The 25,809-nt window shown below is 39.2% G+C and overlaps 1 protein-coding gene across 4 annotated transcripts in view; it reads left to right on the top strand.

Annotated features, from left to right (window-relative positions):
* Positions 1-913: 913 nt before the first annotated feature.
* Positions 914-25,809, top strand: part of LOC134812021 (probable E3 ubiquitin-protein ligase HECTD4) — an 86,174-nt gene continuing 61,278 nt past the window's right edge. Inside the window, exons 1-22 of one of the 4 annotated variants that reach the window (XM_063819197.1) lie at positions 914-1,578; positions 1,713-1,930; positions 2,069-2,316; positions 5,105-5,368; positions 5,615-5,732; positions 5,863-6,024; positions 6,167-6,280; positions 6,520-6,705; positions 6,892-7,103; positions 7,260-7,610; positions 7,818-7,955; positions 8,376-8,564; positions 8,892-8,982; positions 9,147-9,352; positions 9,522-9,774; positions 14,534-14,690; positions 18,699-18,821; positions 19,306-19,429; positions 19,731-20,009; positions 20,224-20,414; positions 20,843-21,008; positions 21,148-21,286. In XM_063819197.1, coding sequence (XP_063675267.1) covers positions 944-1,578; positions 1,713-1,930; positions 2,069-2,316; positions 5,105-5,368; positions 5,615-5,732; positions 5,863-6,024; positions 6,167-6,280; positions 6,520-6,705; positions 6,892-7,103; positions 7,260-7,610; positions 7,818-7,955; positions 8,376-8,564; positions 8,892-8,982; positions 9,147-9,352; positions 9,522-9,774; positions 14,534-14,690; positions 18,699-18,821; positions 19,306-19,429; positions 19,731-20,009; positions 20,224-20,414; positions 20,843-21,008; positions 21,148-21,286 — 4,564 coding nt within the window. In that variant the 5' untranslated portion in view covers positions 914-943. Of the gene's footprint in view, positions 1,579-1,712; positions 1,931-2,068; positions 2,317-5,104; positions 5,369-5,614; positions 5,733-5,862; positions 6,025-6,157; positions 6,281-6,519; positions 6,706-6,891; positions 7,104-7,259; positions 7,611-7,817; positions 7,956-8,375; positions 8,565-8,891; positions 8,983-9,146; positions 9,353-9,521; positions 9,775-14,533; positions 14,691-18,698; positions 18,822-19,305; positions 19,430-19,730; positions 20,010-20,223; positions 20,415-20,842; positions 21,009-21,147; positions 21,287-25,809 lie in introns of all 4 variants that reach the window. The other 3 variants (XM_063819196.1, XM_063819199.1, XM_063819198.1) reach the window with 3 other exon arrangements.

Here is a 25,809-nt window from a genome sequence, read left to right as displayed (position 1 = left end):
TTCTGTTTTCTGTGGTCGCTCGCGAATTTTCCACTTGCGCAATGTCGGCGAGTGAAGCAGGACAGTTCTTAAGCATTTGGAGCTAGGCCCCAGAAAATTTTTTGTGTTTTTGCTCGGCCACATTAAAATCTACAATAACAAAATATCTGAAGCCCTTCAAAAAAGTGTGTTACAAAATGGCTTTCTCCTACAACCCACAAGTAAGACATGGCCAGCTTGCACCGTCTGTAGTAGTTATCACAAATTATTATATGTGCCTTGAAGAGTAGAGGCAACCATATCCTGAAAAATGTAGAGTGCATACAACTTAAACTTACACACAGACAGGAATTGAAGATATGTTTGCCGCAGGCAAAAATTCTCACACGGAAGGCCTAGAAGCAATTTGGCAATTTAGAGATCATTTTCAAACACAGAACTTCAAAAATGATCCAAAGAACTGTTAGTTTTTTCCTCTTTCATTTGTCAACAATTTTAAATTATTTTTAGAAAATTTCCTCTTCACCGACAAAAAACTTCGTATAAAAATTTTTCAAATTGAGATCGTAAACTTTTAAAATTTCCTCTTGGGCACCAAAAATTCCCTCCGAAATCGAAAATTTCCTTGCAGATTATCTGCCAATCTGCAATGGTTTCTGACTATGGGGTGCAGTAAGTGACCTAAGCAGAATTCACAAAAGGCTTTCCTAACATCATATTACTGAGTGTAAAGTGTCTGCACAGGCATAAGTCTTAGTTAATTCTGAGTAAGCTACTTTTTTGTAAGACTCATAAGACAAACCTTTGACAGTGTCACCAAAGATACACAACTAACGGTGATGTACAATTTAAATTCACGAGGTAAATCACCAATTATAAGTCAGCTGACAGCTGGTCAGCTCATTGTGAATTTTTGTCAATATTTTGCTACATTTTTCAATACAATTTGCTTCATTCTAACACCATGTTTATCAGGATGAAGCCTCCAGATTGCCATCAATGGGATGGGGTGACTGAGGACAGTCTCTTTCTAAATGATGGGTTGTTGCGTGTGGCAGACTTGATAACCATTCCCCCTGAAATATGCTCAGCAGATTCAGCATCTAACATAACTTGGGATGTTGAGACATCGATTGAGCTGTCTTCCCATCAGCTTGCCAAGCAAATAGAAAAAATGTATTGCTATAAATCGAGTTCATATCAAAGATTTCAAGACTACAGACTCTGTGCGCTTAAAGGATTTTGGGAATCTTTAAAATCCGAGCAAGAACTGGAACCAACTGTTTCTTCTACATCAATAGCCCTGAAAGCTCAAAATACTTCTCCCCTACCTTTTACATCAAGAGTGTCATTACTTTTGATTTTTCCATTACTTGAGGTTCAGAGTGCAACCAATCCTGAGTTATGTAAATCAACATCCAAACTATTGATTGATTGTCTGAAAGACTGTAAGCCACTCTCATTGGCTAATGAACCACAAGATTGCCTTGATGGCTTAGAAAATTTGCTCTGCAAATGGATTAATGACGGAAAGTTTGTAAGAGCAGACCAAGAGAAGGCCTGCTTAGCATCAACATTAGTCATTTTAGCATGTGCAAGGTAATCTATTGTGTTTAACCTTGAAATTATTAATACTATAAAAATTTGAAAATTATTTTACTTTCTTATTGAACTAATATTTTAAATACATCCCTTATACTCATCATGGATTCCTCATTTCAACTTTTTTTCAGGGGTTCGATAAGAATGATGCTATCTACACTGCATACTGTTCAGAAATTAAACTGTCCAGATCTTGATGTCAGCAGAATGTTAAGAGAGCTTTTAGAGACGAGTGGTGGGCCGGGGGTCCCAACCTCGCTAAATGGGAGCCTACATCACCTTTGCTGGGATCATAGTGATGTCATATCAGTGCCGGCTGATATCAACTCTTCTAAAGAAAATAACAAAAGTTTGTTTCTTATTTTAATTAGTATTGTTTAATTAGGGTAAAACATTTTCTTAGAGCACATAAAATTAATTTTTGGGAATTTAGGAAAGTTTTATTGGAGTAAAAATCCCTCATATAAGAAAATTTTAAAACTTGCAGATAAAGAAGTACCAAGAACTCTTGGGACTGATGGAAAGTATCTCTACATGACGGGTTGCACTGGAGCTGGACTTGCACGTATTGGGACCGGCAGAGCGGGAACCCTGCGTGGGGTAGTGTATGCTCGTAATCTTCATATTGACCAGGGTTGGGTCACATATGCTGATGGGAACCTCGTCTATAGAACTGCAAGTGCTGACACTAAAAGCTCCCCTTTTTGCCAGCTTCTCAACCCCTCGACACTTCAAGTAACCTGTTTTACGAATATTAATATTTTACTGAGTGGAGTTGGGTTAAAAACATATAAGAGATACGATGATTTAACTTGTAGAAGCTTTCAATAAACATGTGTTAATCGTCGTCAGCTGAATGTGATGTGGTGGACAATGCTTATATGTGATTGAGTGGTGTCAGGGATGGAGGGTGGGGGAGGTGTGGGTGGGAAAGTGAAAATTACAGTACAATGTCAATAAAAATTTAGTCTTCTGTTGAGGTTGAGAAGGAAATGCCAGATGGTCTGGACTTTAAGGATTTGGCAATTTTAGGAAGAATGGGGTCCCAGAGGGAACTACATTTGGGTGCGCGGTCTGTTCTGTTCATAGCTGGTTGTCGTATTTGTATAGCTGCGTGTTCTGTGAGGTCAAGTTGGGAGCGTGAGGTGAGGGATTTGAGGACTTCGATGTTGTTCCAGGAGATGGTGTGGCCGGTGGTCAGGGCATGATGTGCAGGGGCTGATTTGATTCTGTCTGTGGATTCGTCGATGGCGTTGTTGAGTCTGTAACATCGTTCGTGTTCTTTCATGCGGTGGACCAAGGGTCTGTAGGTCTGTCCGGCGTATTTGGAGGGGCACTGTGAGCAGGAAATTTCGTAGATGGTGTTGGGAGTGAGGTGAGTAGGGGGTGTGGTCTTCGTTTTGGTGAGGAGGTTGCGGAGGGAGGTAGCAGAGGAGTGGGTGACTTTGATGTCGTGTTGTCCGAGTATCTTGGAGATGGGTTTGGATAGGGAGGGATGGAAAGGAAGAGAAACACTAAGGGCATGTTCACGGGTCTGTCGGTTGAATGAGGCTAGGGATTGGTGGCGAGAGGGGTTGGTGAATTTCCGTTGTACTTCGTCCATGATGGTGGTGATGCGGTGAGGAGGGAAGCCGTTCTGGAGGCAAACGTGTCGTACTGTCTGGAGTTCGTCGTCAAGGTGTTGGGGTGAGCAGATGTTGTGGGCTCTTCTGGTCAGTGATCGGATGACTGCGTTCTTAGATGAGTTGGTGGTGCAGGAGGAGTACTTGGTGTAGAGGTTGGTGTGGGTGGGTTTTCTGTAGACTGATGTGGATTTGTCAGGGTGGATGAGAACGTCAAGGAAGGGTATAGTTCCGTCTGTAGAGGGATGTTCTTGGGTAAAGTTGAGGTCTTCAGTAAGGGAGTTAAGGAATGTAAGGAAGGATTCTGCGTGGTTTCTGTCTCTGAAAGATCCAAGGCCGTCGTCAACGAAATGGGAGTAAGTGTTCGGAGGGTCAGGACATGAGGATAAAGCTAAGGTCTCGATTTCAGCAAGGCGGATTTCAGCTAGTTCAACAATGAGGGGGGATCCCATTGTACCACCTTCGTCTTGGGAGTAGAAGGAGCCGTTGAATTCAAGGTATGAGTTGTCAAGGCAAAAGTTGATAAGGGAGCCTATGGTGGTGGTGGTGACATTGGAGGGAAGACGAGAGGGGTTCTGTTCAAAGGAGGAGATGACAGTTTTGAGGGCTAGGCGCATGTCACAGGAGGTGTACAAGGATTGGACGTCTAAGGAGGCGTGGTAGTGGAAGGAGGGGTTGAGAGAGGAGTCGAAGCGATGTTTGAAGTCGGAAGAGTCTTTGAGGCGTAAGGGGTTCTGGGCTAGGGGTTTGAGGAAAGATGCGAGGACTTTGTGGAGGGCTTGGAGGGGGGTGTTGTAGAAGCTGACTACGGGACGGATAGGTGCGCCGGGTTTGTGTATCTTAGGTTGTCCGTAAAGTTGAGGCCATCTAGGATGTAGGTTGCGCATCTTGTGGTATAGGTCGGTCGTGATCTTCTTGTCGGTGTGTAGTTTCTTGAGGACTTTCTGTAGTTTAGTGGTAACGGATTGAGTGGGGTCTTTCGTTAAGAGGGTGTAACTACCTGAGGATAAGTGGTCGGTAACTTTGGTTATGTATTGATCGTGAGTCAGTACAACAGTGGCGTTGCCCTTGTCAGCAGGAAGAAATTTCAATTCAGATTTCTTAGATTTTAAAGATTTAAGAGCGGTACGTTGTTGTGGAGTCAAATTGTCGGTGGTCATGTCACGTTTATTGTCAAATTTAGATAATACAGAGGTGACCTGATATGTGGCTGAGGCTTCCATGCCTTCTCCTAGTTGTTTAGTGATGTTCTGTATGAGGGGAGCCAGGTCGGGGGTAGGATCTGAGGTGGGTGTCGGGACGAACTTCAGTCCAAGGGAGAGGACGTCAGTTTCAGCTGTGGAGAGGGTCTGTCCAGAGAGGTTGATCACTGTTTTGGCTGTGGTGTCTTTCTTGGGGGTAGGTGAGGTCTTGAGGAGGGGACCATGAAATGTGGGAGAGGGTATGTCGAGCGTTTTAAGAGTGTCGTAGGGTGAGAGGAACGGGGTGTCGTATTCTGAGAGTAGTACCGCGAACTTCTTTTGGTGAGTAAGGAGTTGTTTTCTGTGGGTGTATGAGGATTTTTTGGTGTTGAGGTGTCCTAGTTTCTGAAAATATTGAGGGGTTATGAGTGATTCTATGTGTCTGAGGTTGTGCTCATAAGTTTTCATCATTAATATTTTATATTTCATGTAATGTATTATTTAACATTCTGTAGCTGTAGATGCAAAAAATGGTCATATTTTACAGTACAAATTACATTGATGATTCCGATTAGGTTTTCTGAAACTTTAGATCCGTATTGTTAGCAGTATTTCCATGGCCGTTATTATTATTATTGCTATTTTCTCCGTAATTTATGATATGAAATAGCAAAAATAATAATTATATCCTATTCTAATTTTAAAATCCGGTTCCCCCAGGTTGAATGTGATGTACAACTCAATGGAATGTCCCCTGCTATCAGTAACTGTAACAACAGCACAACTACTCTAGCACTATGCAGCGACGGTCTCTACATTTACTGGATTACCTGTTCGTCTGTGGTGGTACGGTCGGGTCCTAGCAAATCAAACAAGTCTCTCACTATCTTTGTAGATGTGCTGAATTTTGAGAGAAATGAAGCTGGGGCACTGGAGCTGGTTCCTGTCAGGGATAGGATTACTATTCAGAGAAAGGATATTGAGGTGACTAAGGGCGCTCTCTTTTATTTTATAATCTAATAAATACTAGTTTTACGTCTTTTTAAAAATCACAAAACTGAAATGTGCTGTACAAATTGTGGTCAAATTTACGGTTTCTATTGTAGGTTTGAAATGAATTGTGTACTTGCTAACCATAATATGATTCATATTCCATGTTGAACAGTTGGCTGAATAAGACAAAACAATATTATAATGCTATTGAAATGTTAATAACTGTTTCTCTTGCAGGCTAGTAAAACGCTGACGGAGGCTCTGATTGAAAAACTTAGACCAGTTCGATCAAGCAGTGCTAACATGGCACTTGAAGCTATCCAGCTTCTAGCAGCTACTGCTAAAGATGATAATGGTAACTTAAATTTTGAAACGTTTTACTCAAGGCTGAAAACACGATTATGTTTCAGTTACAATTTGTTTTCACTGAAAAGTCATCATTCAGTCACACGAAATAACGTTAATTGTGACTCCAATCCAATCAGCTCAGACAAGTTGTGGGCTGACACTGAAGGTACTGAGGAAAACACCCATGTACACGTGTGGAAATCACCTGGTGATGGTGATACCTACTTCCAGTAACTCCCGTTCTGGGCAACCCTCTGCTCTCTTTGTACCTGCGCTGTCGGTAGCTGGTCCCTCTAAAGGTAGGGTATCTAGATTCTAGATGGGTGATTTAAAATTGATACTTGTTTGGAATCAAACCTGGATTCCTTGCCAGAAACATAAGTTTTAACTTTCACCAAAATCTCATGAACTACCTAATCTAAATTAAATTAGACACTCCAGGAATAGCTACGAGTCTGTGTTTCTCCCTTACTGATGGACAGTTGGATCAGCGTGTTGATCTGTCAGATGCTCCTGGGTGCGCTCTTGCTAAGGGTTCTTCCTTGTGCAGCATGGGTAAGTCATGGATAAAATACATTCTGCAGTATATATATTATATAATATGATATTAAATCATCTTTATTAGCAATCAAGAAAATATTGTCTGCTATCTTGGTCTCTCATAAAGTTTCAAATTTTATCCAAGGTTGAAACTTGAAAGTTCTGACATTAAACCGTACTCCCAAATTAAAATCTATAAATATCTGAGCATGGGCTATCCTGTTATAAATGTAATGAAATACAAATCGCAACAGGAGCTTGTTATGATGTAGAAAACAACACAATCTGGACGTGTAGTGACGAGTGGGTTGAAGAGTGGGGTAACCCTGGTAACATGGCCCCCCACCACATAGCACGCAGACTGGGTATCGTCCCCATCCCCTCCCCTGATTCTCTTATCAGTATGAACGATGTTGTCACAATCCTTCTCCATCATCTAGGTACTGAGATTTACTTATAACCAAATTTCAGATGGTTCAATTTGTCAAGTTCACGGCTTTCTCAAGAGACAAGAAATTACATTGTAGTATTTGCTAGTATATGTTGATATCTGCTAGTATTTGATCTCTCAAAACTGGGAGGACTATTATAATTGTCGTGTTCCTGAATCCATATCACCCATCTAGGAAGCACGTGCTGTCACCAGATAAACACGGACCAGAAGTTAGTCCCGGACATGACACCCCGCTACCTGGAGCAGCTGTCTGACATTCTGAGCAGTGTGACGAGGAACGAACAGCAGCTACACTGTGTCCTGGTCCTCCTTAACCTCAGCATGCAGAGTCTAGATTGCGTGACTGCCGAGCTGGTTGACAGTATTACTATTCTCAGAGAACAGGTACGTACACTTGCACAATTCACATCGTGCACCGTGTGTAAATGCATCTAATTGCTTAGTGCTTACTGTCAATGTTTCAGTTTATCTGATACCAAGTTCACCTTAAGTCGATACAAAACTTGTTTATAAAATATAGTGACACAGAAACGCTATCAGGTGTGGAAGATACTGTCAAGTAACTACAGTGAAGCTATCCTGAAAGCAGCCAGCAAGATCCTCAGCAACAGTTTCGAACTGTTTTACAGCAGCGAGGAGTCCCAACATGTCATGGTAGTAGAACTTATCAAAGCTTCACAGCACGTGGGTTGCCAAATACTGCAGACAAGCGTGTTCAGCCACATTCGTGCGCAGCTCGATTCTAGTTTAGCGCAGGAGCGCTCTGCGTGGTGCGCGCAGGAAATAGTTGATACGGTGTTCAGCGCTGCGACTGCTGAAAGTTGCACCTTGATTGGAAATGTGGTGACGCTGGGTAACGATGCATTCCAATCTCTTGTCTCCCATATGCCGGTCAGTTGGTTTTAAACCTTCAAATATTTCACCTGCTCATTATCAATAATATCATTATGTTATATAAGGCACACTGAGGGGCATATCCTAACAAATTACCAATTCCCGACTTTTTTTATAGTCCTGTGTGTCAGGATACGCGGAGGTTCTGACATTTTAATAGTGCACAATCTAAACCCTACAATCTGAACCCCCATCATTTCACAGCAAAGAAGTCCCTGCATCTCACTGCTGGGCAGCATACAATCTCACTTGTTCCGTTACTCGCTCTCTCATCTGGACAACAAAGAAACAACTGCTGATCTATTTAACTATGTAAAGTTCTCACTGCAGCACTGCCGCAAGGTAAGATACCACCGATCCTACCTACTTTCTGTATTTAATATTGAGTCTCGAAAATGAGTGGATCTCAAGCTTCTGTAACGAAAGTGGGTTCTATTTAACCTTTTACCGAGTTGTTCCCGTTCATTGCTGCTTTAAATTATTTTGTAATGCGTGGTTAAATCATCCAGACTATAATTTGATTTTCAACTTTTACCAAAAGTTATATAACAATACCACCTACAGAATGCAAAACAGATTCCGGCACCAAAATTATTTAGCTCTATTTAGTATGGGGTGGATTTAATGGATCTTTCGTCTAATATTTACAACAACTTAATAGTAATAGGTTTACCTATTTAGCTATATTGTATCCTAAACATCTGCCGGTAGCGGTACTACAAATATCTGCAACCTAAAGCAGCATGAATTTCTCCCTCCCAGGTATACGACACAGTACTATCAGTCTGCACCGGACTGGACGAGCTGGAGACAGTCCATGTGGAGACACGTCTCAACATGTTTGAGCGTCTCATCAAGAGCAGCATCCTCGGTCTCATCCTGCCTCCAATGCTCTGTCTCCTCTGTGATAGGAAGCTTCACACTCTGGGATTCAGTGAGAACCTCCTGCAGGTTTGTGGGGGAGTTTTTGTGTCAAGTTGTAAAATTGGGGTTAAATTATAAAGTTGTGTTATTGACTGCCATGTTTGATGTTATCGTTGTCGTGGAATTATTGATTGGTAGAAACGGTTCTTTGATAATTTTAGCAGTATTACACTGCCATTAGTTGGTAATAATAACCGGCAAAACCCCAACAAGGCAGTGCACTGTGCAGCCATTGAACGTTATTTATTACATATTTACGTATAATTTATAATCTATTGTTAAATATTATCCATTATAATATAATATCTACAGTGTGTTCTTATTATTATAGTCTTAATCTAACAATAACTTCAGATGTTCAGTGATGTAAGCGTTGTAGCCTGTAAAGCCGCTACAGCAGTTCACGACAAGATGAAGCTCCTCTCCTCTGACTCAATGATTATCGGTAAGAAAAGAAGTGATTATAACGCGGCAAGCAGAAAGTTATAGAGAGATGTGTATGGCAGTTGTCAGTCCTCATTTACTGGATCACTAGTACCAATACCTCTATAATGATTATTTTATCAAACTTCATCTTAAAATCCAGCTCTAATTCCCTTATCATTACAGAAGAAGGAGGAGAAAGATCGGAGCAGTTCCAGGAGTATCTGTCCTCCCTGTCCGTACCAGCTCCGTGGGCTGCTGGCCGAACTGTCGAGACCATACACCCTGTACGAGATAACTACAAGTTTAAAGACACCGTTACTATACCAGGTGCTAGAAGCTTGTATCTGAGATTTGATCCTAGGTGTGCTACACAGTACGACTATGATAAGGTAAAAAACGTGGAAAGGAAAATGTTAATTGATAATTAAAGTTTCATCTCAGTTGTGCGAGACTATTTTCAATTTTATCAGTGAACTCATGTCCTGTTTCTTTTCTTGACAGATTCCTACCCCAGCATTAAATTAAATTCTTCAAATACCCCTTGATATACTACCCTAGGTGATAATCTATGCGGGGGCAAGCACAAGCTCTCGCAAAGTCTCAGAGTACGGAGGAAACACGTACGGGTTTGGTAGTCGGAGTGTCTTGGGATCAGGTTGGCCAACCGACCAGATCAAGGTTGAAGGAGACACGGTTACATTCTCCTTCGAGATGAGAAGTGGTAGAGAACACAACACACCTGATAGAGCTATCTGGGGCTTCGCTTGCTCGGTCAGGGCACAGGAGTCAGGTACTCAGCGAGCTTTAAGAGGTGTTTATTACAGTGCAGTCCGGTTTTTATCATTTCAAATGTTTCCTTTGATTTCATTGATACGCCATTATGATATTTAATCGAATTTTAATGATTCTGAAACTAAATAAGCTATACTATAAGTTGTATTTTGTTATTGTTTTGATGTATAATGAACCGACACGATGCTTGGTGGTTGTCATCTTCTATCTAGAGTTGAATTAATAGGTAATGACATCTTGACGTATAAAGATATAAAAATACCATGTCATAACGTTTGGGATATGTGGCGAAGAGTAGTTCTTGTAGTAGGTTAATCGGAAAATACTATATACACAATACAAACTGGCCACTATCATTTCAATTGATAAAGCTATTTTTGGATAAAAAGAATATTATATATCATACATTGTATATATATTAGTATATTATATCATGATTGTAAAAGTTACTCTCATAGCTATCGGGGGGAATGCAACGTCAATTAATGTCAGTATTCCATAAAAACCCCAAACTGACATTGACATTAATTGACATTAATTGACATTAATTGACATTAATTGACATTAATTGACATTAATTGACATTAATTTGTCTTGAAATTTGAGATTATCATTATTCGATAAATATTCAAGATATTCACGTTTATGTAAGTTAGACCGGTTCAAAAAAACAAAATGTCCTTGAATAATTATGAGTATGTTCTTATTTGTTGATCCTTAGGTTCAAAGACCACCAAAAAAATTTCAGCTTCCAACTTTTCCATCTTCGGTCCCCACCGGCCACGCCCATATTTTATTGGTTTCTTATACAGCTAAAATATCTAGAATCGGCTTTTTTAGTATGAAGGAGTTATGTTAGCTGTTTAAGATTCACGATTTTACACGATTTTACACGATTAGAAAATGTATTTGTTATACTGGAATAATAACAATTTTAAAATATAAAATAAATCACTTCCCTCTGAAGTAGAACAGATGATGGGAGAGCTTCAAACATGGCGATGGAGGGAAGCGGTGTCTCACCGCTGGGAGGTAAATTAATACCCGTATCGCGATGGTAAAATTTTATGATATGAGATCTCAAGTAAAAAATAACACAAAAAATAAAAAGTGAATGTTGTCAGTGTAGTGAAATCGGAGGCAACATTAATAAAGACGTATACACTTAAACCGTTACAATTATAGTCCCCATCTTGTTTTAAATACTCACAATAAAATACACACAAAAAACACACAAACGTCCCCAAAACATTAACTTCAATTTATATTTCCCTAGTTGAAATTAACTTATTTTATGAAATTGATACATTCAAGAAGATATCGTGATTACATGGTAGCCATCCATGATCCCCATTTAGCCCTAGGTTTTGTATATGAAGCAAATGGTTCTTAAATCTCTTTTTAAATAGTGAAATTGACAAAATATGATACGGTACATCATGATCAAGGAGATAATTTAAAATTTTGGATGCATTAAAAACAAAATTACTATTCTTGGTCTTAGACATTGAGAATTTAGGATATAGAAGTCTGCATGATCTACTTGACTTGCTAAACCGGCGATAAACATCAACAGGAATTTGTTCTTTAAGTAGCCTCATTGCAATACATCCAGTAAAGTATGTAAATAAGTTAAACAAGGTTAATAATTTCAAACGAAAGAACATTGGTTTCGTATGTTGAAACTTGTGATCAATCTTTATTGTTTTTCTACTCACAATACGAATACATTTTTTCTGCAACACAAACAGTTTTTGCAGCAAAGGATGGTGAAAAACAGCACCCCACAGTGGTATACAATACATTAAATATGGTTGAACAAGTGAAATATATACTTGTCTTAACACTTTGGCTGGTACTATAGAACTTATGGAGTAGAGTGATCCGCAAGATTTTGAAACTTGCGTTATTACATTGGTAATATGATCATTCCACGTTAAATTAGAATTAATAATGACTCCCAAAAATTTACACTTATTCACTTGATTAAACTGGTTGTTAAGTATTCCAACAAACTTTTGATTCTTAGGAACTTTACTACTTCCGAATTCCATAAAACAGCATTTTTCAAAATTAATAATTAACCTATTTAAGCAGCAATAGTCGTGAATCTTTGATAATACCTCATTAGCATTTTTGTAGAGTAAATTTCGGTCTTTATTTTGAAGAAATTCGTTATTCAAATATAAATGTCATGAAGGCATTTCGTTTAATGTGGGTTTTAAGTTCTGATGATGTTGAGAACCACGCCCTTGGATGGCCACGCCCATTTAAGAAAATTAAATTTCGGAAAACCGTATTATTTTAGTTTTATTGTTTAATGACCTGAATTTTTTTCACTTTTCACATTTCCATATGTGATAATAGTGAATAAATTGATGATATAAACGTTCTAAAGTGCTAAAAATATGGTAGAACTACATAATCTCTGGTCGAAAAATATCGTGTCAATTAATGTCAGTATTCCAAAATTTTGCAAAACTGACATTGACATTAATTGACATTAATTGACATTAATTGACATTAATTGACATTAATTGACATTAATTGACGTTGCATCACCCCCTAGCTATCCGTGCCGGGTCCAAAAGCATAATTTCAAAGACAGAAATCGTTTAACTGAACTACTGGAGCTATTTTAATTAACTTCAGAGAAGTGTATCTTATTAAATGTGGTAGCTCTTTAAATCAAAAGTGTACCGTCATTAAAAGAAGTGATTTGTCTTAATCTACTTGACTTCATCAAAGATCCATTTATCAAATGTCACATCTAATCTAGACGATTTGAAATCATCCCAAGTAATTATAGGAACTGGAGCAAGTCCGTAAGGAATGGAGCGGAAATAATAGCATGTTCTTCTGCTTCAGTGTTTTGTACTGTCTAGTGATGCTATCAGGATAGCAATGAACTTTCAAGGAGTGTCTAACTCTTTACTCTAATAATCATTCATTCCTTAATCCTAGTTCTAGCTTATTCAGAGTTTATCAGATTGTGTTCTATTTCGATTTTCGTCTTTTAGAAGAATCTAGATTATCACACGCGATGCCCCTAACATTGACTTACATTGGTACTTTCACTTCCCTCCCCTTTCCAATATTTCTCAGAAAAGACTTTCTACAGTGCTCATGCTTGCTGATCTTATATCGTGGTCATTCTATTATATTAGCATATCGTCAAGTAGGCACTAGAATAGAAACGAAAGACCGCCACTAAATCGCCACTCTCTGTTAGGATCCAGATGTACCAGCTACACTATTGAGAGGAGGATTCAGGAGTATTTATTTACATAAAATGTCTAATGTGTTATGTAATACTAATAAAGAGCGCTCAATGAACCTTAATACTCCCTCTGTATATTTGAATAAGAGTGTATATTGTATAATGTGTGTCTGTACGTGTTTTTGAGTGTTTGTATATGTGTGGTGTATGTTGCGAGATTCAGAATAATATTGTACATTTTAAAGCAACATTGGAATGTTTGACAGTGTACATGTAAACTGTGCGACTCCTTCCTGAATCTTGGTGTAAACCTGTTTGTCTACTGTATACACGTTTATTTGTATACATATCTAAATATACCTGCTTGCACGATGTGCCAAACAGCCACGTTTAGCATAGCTCCTGTCTCAGTAACTTAGTAGCAGCAATGTATAGTTTGATTATATACAGAGTTGAACGTGGAGGTAAATATTCGTGAAAATTTGGGTGATTTATTAAAGCAGTTCTGACTTAACTTACCAAAGAAAGTTTTAGATATCTGTCATTAAAATAGTGAAAATTCCTATCAAATGTCGAGCAAAGTAAATTAATCAAATAATTGCTCTGAAAATTCGTGCCGAATACTATCAAATAATTCAATCTTTCGAGTTTCAACTCTCTAATGATTTCCCCATTTGAATAAAAGTACGGGGGGCCGGGGGGGGGGGGGGGGGAGGGGGGGTGTGTAATTTTGGAATTTTTCAAAAGACTCACCCACCCCTTCGCGGTACTAACTGTTTTTTTTTTCGGATAATAATTAAGACACCCACCCCCTTTTGCTGGCTTTTGCGGTACTAACTGTGTCTTGGTATATATAAAATAAGATACCCACCTATAAATTGCTTTAAACAGCTTATCAAACATTGGGAAATGGGCAAATTATACCCACTATTTAGTAGGGGTTTTGTTTTCAATGTAGTCGAATTAGATAAAAAGTTACAAAAAAAGGAAAAAAATTCAAAAGAACCAAAAAAAAGGGAAAAAACCTCCAAACTCAAAAAACCCATTCCCAAAATTGAAATTTAAGGTAAAATGGGTTTTTTTGGGTCGGACACCCCCCTTAGTACCATGTTGTTTTTCTTCGAAATGAGCAGCAGACCCACCACCTAGTACAAAAGTACTAACTGTGTTTTGGAAGAAAATATGACCCACCACCCCAACGTCAAGTACAGGACTAAGTGCATGATACCCCCCCCCCCCCCCCCCCCCCCTCGAATATGTGACCACCTTTTTTATGGGACCACTTCTTGACATATTGCAATATTGCAATTAAATGGACCACGCACACTTTATGAGCCAGAGACCATAGTGAACACATTACTTAAGCTCCCTTGACTTTTCACCTCATACCTGATGTAACGCCTTCGTTTTTACGAAATAGGGGTCATCCGTACAGTATCACAATATACTGTATAATATAATATGATATAGAAAATAAACCAATATTTTAACCATAAATGGAATTATTTATTTGAAGTTTACTGACAATCAAGCTAATAATCGTTCACTCCCGGTACAGCAGAAGAAGACATGTTGGGAATGCCTGTGTTAGCGGACACTGCCCTCGGTCTCAGCACTCTGTCGTGTCATGCGCTGCGCGTGCTTTACGAGGGTCCCATTGCCAGTGATGAGGAGATACTTTGCAAAGACCTGATGGAAAGTCGACTCCTTCAGAGGTTAGGATTTAGAGTTACATCAGAGTTAGAAGTACTCTAGCTCGATACTTTTAGCTAGTTTAGAGTTAGAAGTACTCTAACTCAATACTTCTAGCTAGTTTAGAGTTAGAAGTACTCTAACTCAATACTTCTAACTAGTTTAGAGTTAGAAGTACTCTAACTCAATACTTCTAGCTAGTTTAGAGTTAGAAGTACTCTAACTCAATACTTCTAGCTAGTTCAGAGTTAGAAGTACTCTAGCTCGATACTTTTAGCTAGTTAAGAGGAGTTTTTTTAGGATGGTGTGTGACTGTAACGGGTCCGCATGACTGCTAAAGTCAGTACGTTTAACGCCTGGAGGAAGATCGCAGGATTCCTAGTCTACGCTACTCTTTTCATCATGGCTACGACACTCAATTTTGGGACATGGAATGTTTGCGGTCTATCGACCACATACAGGCAACACTTTGTTGCAGAGGACATTGACAGATATAACTTAGACATTTTAGCACTTCAGGAGACCAAGACACGTGAATACTTGGAAACAACACTCCCTGGACATCATCGATTGTTTTTGTTTGATCAGAGACACGATAGACACGGTGGACTTGGGTTTATTGTTAACAAGCGTTTTTTGGAATGTATAGTATCGCATCATCAGATCAGTGACAGAGTTGTTTATATGGACTTTAAATTAAGTGCTAAAAGGGTGGATCAACCACCTTGTCATATCAGAATTGTTAATTGTTACAGCCCTACGAATCCCAAGTCAGTTCAGAATCCCCGATTAGCAACCCAATTTTACGATGAGCTACTCGAGGCTATCAGTGTTCCTGCTAGATTTGAAGTATGGATGTTAGGCGACTTTAATGCCAAACTTGGCAAAAGAAGCCCTGTTGATGTAGAAAATGGTTTACATGTGAATATTGGTAGACATGGTGTTGGGAGGAGGAATGAAAACGGTGAAAGGTTGCTACACTTTCTCACTGCTAATGGCCTGTTTGCTGCCAACACTTCATTCTCCCATAACAGCAGACACATTACCACACGGACTGGTTGGATTCGGGATCAAGCAACCAGGAAAAGTAAACCTTATTTCCAACAGATTGACTTCATACTCTGCAAGTCCAGAAGCAAGGCACTGCTAACTGATGCCAGGTCATATGCAGGTACAAAGCACCGCAGTGACCACAAACTTGTTGTTGCCAAGGCAGATTTTTCGCAGCGCTTCAAGTTGTACAAGGAGAGCAGTGCATTTCAAAAGACTTATAACACAACAACCTTGATTGGAAGCAAACAAGCTCAACAACAATATCAGCAAGAACTTCGTCAGAAACTTGAGCAAACTGTATCAGATCCTGACTTTACCTCCAACAACACGGAACAGCAATTTGATATGCTTTTTGGTGAAGTTAAAGAAGCTGCTGTTTCCACTGTGGGTTTTCGCGAGCCACAGCGAAAGAGGAATCATTCCTCTGACAGTCAAGTTGTTAGCATGTCTGAAGAAAGGAAACAACTTTTACAACAACTGAACAACAACGAATACAGAGACAGGACAGCTCTCAGAGCTAAAATTAACAGGCTCTCAAACGACATTACTAAACGGTTGAAAACATTGAGAGTTGAGTTAGCAAACAGCCTAGCTGACTCTATAGCCACCATAGACGAAGGACGGAGAATTTTTGAAGCTGCTCGTCAACTATCAGGCAAACAGAAAACGGGTGCAGGCTCTGTGTCTGTTTACAACACTGACAACCAACTGGTAGATAATGAACGAGACAAGGCTGAAATCATTCGCCAGTACTTCGAAGAACACTACACTGGACCTGACAGTGAACCACCACTAGAACCGTTCACAGGTAACCCTAGGCCCCTTCAAAACCCCATTACAGCGTTTGAAGTTGAGCTTGCGGCCAAGAAACTCAAGAACGGTAAAGCTGTTGGACCAGATGGGATCCCAAACGAATTTCTTAAACACTCTCCTGAAATCTTTTTTTCCACATTTGCACAACTTACTAATCGATCCTTTGAGCTCCATGAACATGTACCTTCTTTCACAGAGGGATACCTTACTCCGCTCCAAAAACCTGGAAAGCCACTAGGCCCCCCTAAGAGTTTGCGCCCACTTTGCCTACTAAACGGTACTAGAAAGATATTGTCCATGATAGTCTTAAAGCGCATCCAAAGGCAAGTATCTCAGTACACTGGTCCTTGGCAGAATGCCTATAAACCTGGCCATAGTTGTGCAAATATTGTTTGGACCTAGCGAATACTAGTGTCAGTTGTCAAGGAAAAACGCTGGTCTCTTCATAAGATGGGCATTGACATGTCCTCTGCTTTTGATACCATAAAGAGGTCGGTATTACTTGACATTTTAGCTGATGCTGGTTGTAGTGAGGACGACATTCGACTGGTAAGGTATTTGCTCGCAAATACTAAACTGAAGATCAAAGTGAACTCAACAATATCGGGAGAGTTTATTGTCACGATTGGAGCTTTTCAAGGCGACAGTTTGTCTGGAAACTTGTTCACTCTATATCTGGCAGCAGCACTTTACCACCTGCGTGCTGTTATGTCCTATCTAAGACCTAACCCTCCCATAGCTGAGAATCTGCTACCCCTCGAGTGGGAGTACGCAGATGATGTTGATTTTACTGATGAGGATAAAAGCAATTTGGAGTCTTTGTTGCCAATATGTAAAGAGATATTGGAAGAGTGGAATCTTTTTGTCAATGAGTCAAAAACCGAGTTCACCCACTTCTATCTGGCCGGCAAGAACGAGGTTGATAACAAAGGAGAGACACTCAGAGGTAGAGAACCTTGGAGGTCATCTATCTCTTTAGGCTCTAAGTTGTGTAGCATCGAAGATGTCAAGAGACGATGTATACTTGCTAACATTGCTTTTCAGAACTACAAAAAAGTCTGGGAACAAGGTAGACGTATACCCTTGGAGATTCGACTCAAGATATATGAAGCACAAGTTGTTTCAATACTGATGTATAATTGCAACAGTTGGGCAACATCTAAACAACTCCTTCAGAAACTTGATGTCTGCCACAGGAATCATCTCCGTACGATCATCGGCATGACCTACCCTAATGTCATACGAAATGTGACTCTATACAAACGCTGCGAAGTTGTTCCACTAAGTGAGCGTGTTGCTCGTGTACGGTGGAGAATGCTCGGTCACATCCTCCGCAGTGATAATAACTCACCTGCCCAGCTTGCCTTACATTTTGCTGTAGAGAGTCAGAGTTTGATGAGAGGTAGAGTCGGACGACACCAGTCAAACTTGTTAAAAACTATTTTGAACGATTTAAGTGACAGAAACTTTAGACTTGTAAATACAGACGATTTATACCATTTAAGACTTTATGCAACAGATAGAAAAGCATGGAGAGAGTTAAGCATGATTTAGTTTATTATGTGTTATTTTTCTCTTGGTGACTTATCAGGTCATCAAGATGTTCTTTATGTTCTATTTTTGATTTGAATAAAGTTATATAATAATAAGTTTAGAGTTAGAAGTACTCTAACTCAATACTTCTAGCTAGTTTAGAGTTAGAAGTACTCTAGCTCAATACTTCTAGCTAGTTTAGAGTTAGAAGCACTACTCTAACTCAATACTTCTAGCTAGTTTAGAGTTAGAAGTACTCTAACTCAATACTTCTAGCTAGTTTAGAGTTAGAAGTACTCTAGCTCAATACTTCTAGCTAGTTTAGAGTTAGAAGTACTCTAACTCAATACTTTTAGCTTTATTACCGTCAACTATTTGATCTGTTGTCTATGACTGTGAGAGTTAAATAGTTTTTATATACAGTTTTATATTGTTGAACCCATATATAATAATATTAAAAATCTTCTACTAAAGATGCACATACTAGTGCATTATAATGTGTAGATAGACAGTATTGAGTATAGCTTAGATAAATAGTTTCAATGTTAAATAGTACAGTTACATAGTTATAAATACGTATAGATACGTATACATACGATAAAAATACGTATCAATACGTATTATCGCTTCAGGTGTGTGTGGAAGGAGGCTAACGTGGGTTCCTTAATCCGAGACACAGGAGTTACTGGTGTTATCATTGATAAACTGAGAATAATGTGCGGCAAACCTGGTCCAGTGTTCAGGCCCTCTCTCAAGTATGTTTGAAATATGTTTGGAATGCACAAACAACTTTTCGTGCAGAAATAAACATTGCAATCGATTGTAATGAAAGATTGCTATCTTTCTAAACGGTTTCATTTGCAGACTCACCGTTCTCAGAACTCCAATCTCCACCCAATTTATAAATGACATTTACATTTCAAGACTCATGATCATGTACATTAAGTCTGTCAAAAATTACAACACTGGATGAAATATTATATAATTTCACCGTTATTGCATCGATAATCATTACGTCATCTAGAGTAATAGGGCCAACGTTTTTGCAATGAATATAATGTTATAAAAAGTTTCAAGGAGTATAGAATGGAGATACATTTTTGTCCTTTGTATCATTGAAAAGTTGATAATGTGTGTCGCAAATAGAAAATCGCTAATTGTAATCTTCATCAAGAGTATCTCACATATTATGATAATAACGAAGAATCGTCCTAGTCTCCAACTAACCGTTAATTTCAGGACGATAGTGCAGCCCGAAGAGATCGAGATAGCAGTTATAGCTGCTGCGATGAAGCATCTCAGATTTGAACTGAATACTGAAAATTTGGAGTTAGACAATGATACTGCAAGCTTAGTCAACAAGGTTTGAATCAAAAATTAATTACAATAAATTATATCTAATTGACTGCAAATTAGGATATGTTACTTTTCGTAACATCGTGACAACTGTTATTAATGCTTCTAAACTGTAGACATTCTTCATGAACAACAGAAAACAAGCGTTACTTTATTTGCTGATATCAGTTTACACGTCGCAGCTATGAATCCATAGTTAAAGTCTTAAGTTCTAAAGTACCCCCAGACCAGGTATTAACCAGGTATTAACCAGGTATTAACCAGGCATTAACCAGGTAATAACCACGTATTAACCAGGCATTAACCAGGTATTAACCCGATTAAACGCGATGCTGAGAAAACTACAAAACCTAGCGGAGCTAGAACAGCGGTGGGATAACGAGAAGAAGGACATGGCCAGCAGCACAGGTCGGTCTCCTGGTGAGGGGTTCTTTGTTAACTACCACCTGACTGAGAACAAGCTGCCTGAACTGGAGATGTTGTGTTTTATAACCGGAGCTAAGTTCGAGGAGGAGGACCCGGAACTTAGTGTTAAGGAGCTCATTGTCTTGGTTGGACAGGAGAAGGAGAAAGAGGACATGTCCAAGGTTTTTACTTGAACTATCAATTTAGTTTCATTGGTGATTTTTCCGATTGTGAAGCTTTCTATTACGACTTCACTCCGAGAGTTAAGTGATTTGAATGGTTTTTCAGATATCATCACCCACCACTTACCTACCCAATTGAACCTTTATATTACCATATATGTTAACAAGTTTAGTAATTTGTAGACACCCACTTAAATTACCGCCCCTCCATTAGACGAAGTGGTTGTTGGGAATGTTACGTGAGAGACTGTCAGTGTTGATGAGTGTGGATGTTATCACGGACCCCGTGTTCGATAGAACCACATCACTAGCTCACGTGATCCCGGATCAGGAGTCGGAGGTGGCGTTTAACAGGAGTATCTCCGCTCCCAGTTTACTCGAGGGTAAACACGAGGATGATGAAATGTGAGTAGTGGGGATTGCGTGTAATTTATTATTATCTTTTATCTTGCATCTTTTATCTTCTTCTTTTTTCAATAGCTAAGGCGCTAAGCACTATTGTTCATTCTGAACTCACAATTACTGACGATTCTATGGAAAAATATGTTTATTGTTACGAATCAGACTTAGTAATTAAAAAGATGTTCTAACGAAAAACAAAAATCGTCTTTTTATGATATTCCATTAAGATTAGGTGGCAGCTAACTGCATCAGTTACAATTCGTAAAATTATTAATCTTGTCAAAAAGTTTTTATATAAAATACATCATGAAATATATTTTTAGAAAAGAGAGTGCTCTTAAAGTGAAATCGTGCACTTCACACCACTTGAATAACAAAAGCTTTATGCCAACAACAAAAAACATCAGTACCAAACTTCGTGATGCTTTCAGCTTGATACGTCCTGAATCACGGACGGTAGCACAAGATTTACAAAAGTTGAGGAAGAAGAAACAAGAGAAGAGGCATACTGGGTACAATGTAACCGGAACTGACGAGGAATCGACCGGACCAGTGGACGAGCTCTTCAAATTCATTGGGTGTGATCCTAATAAAGCGGTAGTTAGAATTAGCTTTAAATATATTGAATTGTTGATAGCTAGAAACAGTGAACGTGGTATCTATAAACGGATGATAATGATGTAGTTTTCCACTTTTCCACCCCTAATTATTGTTTAAACAAGTATTTACCCTACAGATATCCTGCGAAACATTCCTGTCTGCTGCAAAGCTGCGACATGCTCGGGGTAAAGCTAGAAGCAAAGCTTTGAGGCTGATGCACCAACTTCTCACTAAAGCTGACCAAGCTAAATCTGTGACCCATCTTGTTCAAGACAGTAAGTATTTACCTACACAAATTTAGTTATTCAATAGATGTGGATACTGGTGGGGAGGTGAAACACATTTGTTTACTTTAATAGTGAGCACATGTTCGGCGGGTTGAGGAGGTGAAACACATTTGTTTACATTTTTAGGGTAAGCACATGTTCGGCGGGTTGAAGAGGTGATACACATTTTGTATTATAGAAGGCTTGTAACACTTGTAACGCTTTCTTGTTACCCCCCTTTGAAGGCCCCGAATTATTTTCTGAACGAAACCTCAAAATTAACCGAGAAATCGACCTTCTTATTAACTCATTTTGATGACTGTTTCTGACCTAAAATTGCACGAAAAATCGATTTAGCTAGGTTTCAGAACCTATAAACACTTCCTTATCCCTCAAAATTGATGTTTTATAGTTGATACGAGCAACAAGCAACATATGTTTTGATCCTTCGGTTCTACTCATGACCTAGGCAGTTAAGCTGAACCCGACAGATCGAGGCAATCCTCACCTTATAACTGATCAAGCTGGTACTAACACAATTTTCAGATATAAATGTTCTTTGCGATACGTTTATTGCAGCTTTGCAACTTGAGTGAAGACCATGCAGAGTACGAAAACACACAGCAGGTAAGCAACTCACTTTTGGTGACTGTTCCTCACGAACATTCTGATCCTGTAACATATGAACAGGGAGATCGTCTCCTTAACAAATCGTACAGGTACTATCACAATTTCCAGAGCACAGCATGATAACAAAGTCAAAAGAAACACAATGAAGGTAGGTTACGAACACCACAATATAACAATCATACTAACAACTGAATTAAATTTATTCTGACGACGGGCAGCCCTGATGTTCTCCGTGATCCTCAACGAGCGACCACTTGTAATAGAGGTGTTATGTCACGTGACACCGATCCGTCCAATTACAAACAGGACGAGTCAGCAGACGGATATTATATCTTCTGTTTACCTTTCTTATCTGTATTTGACCCTTTGTTCACATTGTTTTCTCTACCACAGCTTGGAAATTTTAAGGTGCTCCTATCTGCACCTCAGTACACACGCCATGATTACGTCATGCAGAACTAGAAATTGTGTAATCCGTGATCGTTATAATGTAACCGTGACCACAGCCCATGTACAATGCAAACTGTTGGGGGGGGGGGGGGGGGGGGGGATTGTAGGAACTTATCGTCCAGTCATGAACAGAATATTAACATAATTTTTTAGATATTTAAGTAGACCTGGTCATTTTTAAAAAATCACTGTCAACCTCCCTTAAAAAAACAGGGTTCAAGTTGACAATGAAGTTGGGCACACACGAATGCGATGTCGCTCAGATAAGGCAACATCTTCGCCACAACTTTGTTTCCCAAAACTTACACTTATAATGGCTGTAACATTTGGCGCCCGACTCAATGTTGGACGGAGCTTCAATTGGGACCTGTGGATTGTAGGAACTTTCAATTACTACAGCTGCAATAACAAAATTAAATTTTGAACATCACAATTCGCACCCGCCGTAATTGTACTGCTGTAGAGAACACCAATTCACTGGTCACGTTCAAAGCGAAATATTGTGTCAACTTATTTGCTGTGACTTTCATAAGTTAAGCAAAGGAGCACTCATGGATATATGCATTATTCCTTTGCTTCCAGTTGGTGTAAACTTAAAGCACAGTTCATCATTTGGAATCTCACTCAGTTCATAATCGCGACCTCATATTAGAGTAAATGTTTTTAATAATACTAATCTCCGCAATTGAACAATTAACCCGAAACATGCTATAACTAAACAAAGTTAATGTTCCGTTCATGATTGAACGGTTAGCATCACAGTCAGTTGGAGGAGCGACCAACACACTATCAAGATCGGTTGTTTATCTTAACCCCCCCCCCCCCCCCCCCAACAGTTTGTTGTATTGTACGTGGGCAATGGGCACGGTTATATAAGTACAACAATCACACTATTTCAAGTTCATGACTTTATCATGGCGTGTTTACCGCGGTGTAGATATTGCACGCGGACCTTGCCGAGCCGAGATGTGGTAGATATAACAATGTGAACAGAGGGTCAAATAAAGATAAGGAAAGTAAACACACGATATCGATCTGCTCACTCTTCCTGTTTGTAATTGGACGGATCGGTGTCACGTGACATAACACCTCTATTACAAGTGGTCGCTCGTTGAGGATCACGGAGAACATCAGGGCTGCCCGTCGTCAGAATAAATTTAATTCAGTTGTTAGTATGATTGTTATATTGTGGTGTTCGTAACCTACCTTCATTGTGTTTCTTTTGACTTTGTTATCATGCTGTGCTCTGGAAATTGTGATAGTACCTGTACGATTTGTTAAGGAGACGATCTCCCTGTTCATATGTTACAGGATCAGAATGTTCGTGAGGAACAGTCACCAAAAGTGAGTTGCTTACCTGCTGTGTGTTTTCGTACTCTGCATGGTCTTCACTCAAGTTGCAAAGCTGCAATAAACGTATCGCAAAGAACATTTATATCTGAAAATTGTGTTAGTACCAGCTTGATCAGTTATAAGGTGAGGATTGCCTCGATCTGTCGGGTTCAGCTTAACTGCCTAGGTCATGAGTAGAACCGAAGGATCAAAACATATGTTGCTTGTTGCTCGTATCAACTATAAAACATCAATTTTGAGGGATAAGGAAGTGTTTATAGGTTCTGAAACCTAGCTAAATCGATTTTTCGTGCAATTTTAGGTCAGAAACAGTCATCAAAATGAGTTAATAAGAAGGTCGATTTCTCGGTTAATTTTGAGGTTTCGTTCAGAAAATAATTCGGGGCCTTCAAAGGGGGGTAACAAGAAAGCGTTACAAGTGTTACAAGCCTTCTATAATACAAAATGTGTATCACCTCTTCAACCCGCCGAACATGTGCTTACCCTAAAAATGTAAACAAATGTGTTTCACCTCCTCAACCCGCCGAACATGTGCTCACTTTGTTGTTGTAAAGACCCGTATAGAGCCACCTCTAAGGGCTTTGAGACAGTTTATTAAATATAATAATCAATAATATCGAAAGTCGTTTCAAAATATTTTCAAACTCAAAGTTGAAATCACACTCACACTAAAAAGATCAATTATTTTGTCAAATAGTAAAAATTAAAAAAACTCTCGACACATTACAGTACGTGAGCATGATTAGCATGCCTTTCATTTTATTTGTACCACTCAAGTCCCAGAACCTTTTATCTTTTAATTCTGCTTGCTATAGTTTGTAATAATATACGGCTATTCTAATTTCTAGAAATTTTCAAGCGTGACGATGAAAATTTTATCGCGAGAATTATCTTTAAGATTTGGTGCATTAAAAAGCCGCGCGGAGTGGGGTAAGGCTTGCTGTTATCAGCGCTTTGGCAGTGAAAAATATGCTGAAATATGTCAGTCCATTAAGCGAACGTTGTTTATTACTGCTCGTTTATTGTGTGTTTGCTGTCGTCCTATGTTATGTTATGTTATGATATGATGTCATGATTTAGCGATTATTGGTCGCTGTATTACTCAATCATCCCTCATCTATTGGACTTCCTCAAACCAGGTACGTTGTGTAGCAGAAATGCTGGCCAGCTGTCCTCTGAGTTAGCTAGTGTTGACTGTTGCTCAAGAAGCACGCGTTTTGCGTTCGATTTGTAAATATTTATTGAAAATAAGCTAGGTAGGGACGTGATGTTCTTGTTGGTGTCTGTTAGAGCTAGTAAAGGTCCTTTAAAAAAGATGGATGCTTTGAAACATCGGTTATTGTACGTATCTAGCCATTCGCTACTGTTCTCATGATTTGAACCATGCGTGGGTATGTTATCTGGAAACAAATTTCTAATTGATACAGGTACTGTGTTAGGAAAGTGCTTCATGCGGTGCATTAATGTAAGCGCATTCTTTACGATGATGCCGTGTATTGTCAAAATCTCAAATTTGCAGAATGCTTCTCTGGTGTGAGCTGGCAATTTGCCGTCTTTGTAAAAGTAATTTACATATCCTGGCACAACCATCCGCATTCCTTGCTTTTGTCTACGGAATAATGTCTCAATGTGACATTTTGCCGCGAATCCCCAGGCTAACGAGCAGTAGTTAACATGTGCCTCAATAAAACTATGGTAGAGTTGTAGTCGCACTTTTAGGGGCAGATGTCGTTTTAATTTGAACATGATGCCTATGTACCTACTCATTTTTAATCTTACCGCTGTGATATGTTTACACCATGTTAGTTTCTCATCAATTATAACACCCAGAAACCGTGCCTCAGTAACCCGTTCAATGTTTGTTCCAGATATGTTGAGACTTATTTTGGAATAATCTACTTTACGGTTACTGAAGACCATATAGTGGGTCTTCTTCAGGTTTAAAGAAAGCCCGTTGCTACTTACCCAATTCACTAGAAGTGTTGCAATCATGGAGAGCTTACTTTGAATTTCTTCCTCGTTATGGCCCGTGACTATAATATTTGCATCATCGGCGTAAAGTATGAACTTGGCCAGGTCTGAGATTCCGGGGAGGTCGT

The sequence above is a fragment of the Bolinopsis microptera genome, chromosome 2 (assembly GCF_026151205.1).
Source record: "Bolinopsis microptera isolate Bmic1 chromosome 2, MBARI_Bmic_1.0, whole genome shotgun sequence".
NCBI lineage: Eukaryota > Metazoa > Ctenophora > Tentaculata > Lobata > Bolinopsidae > Bolinopsis > Bolinopsis microptera.
Note: the sequence above shows the minus strand (reverse complement) of the source record. Positions and strands in the feature narration are given on the sequence as shown.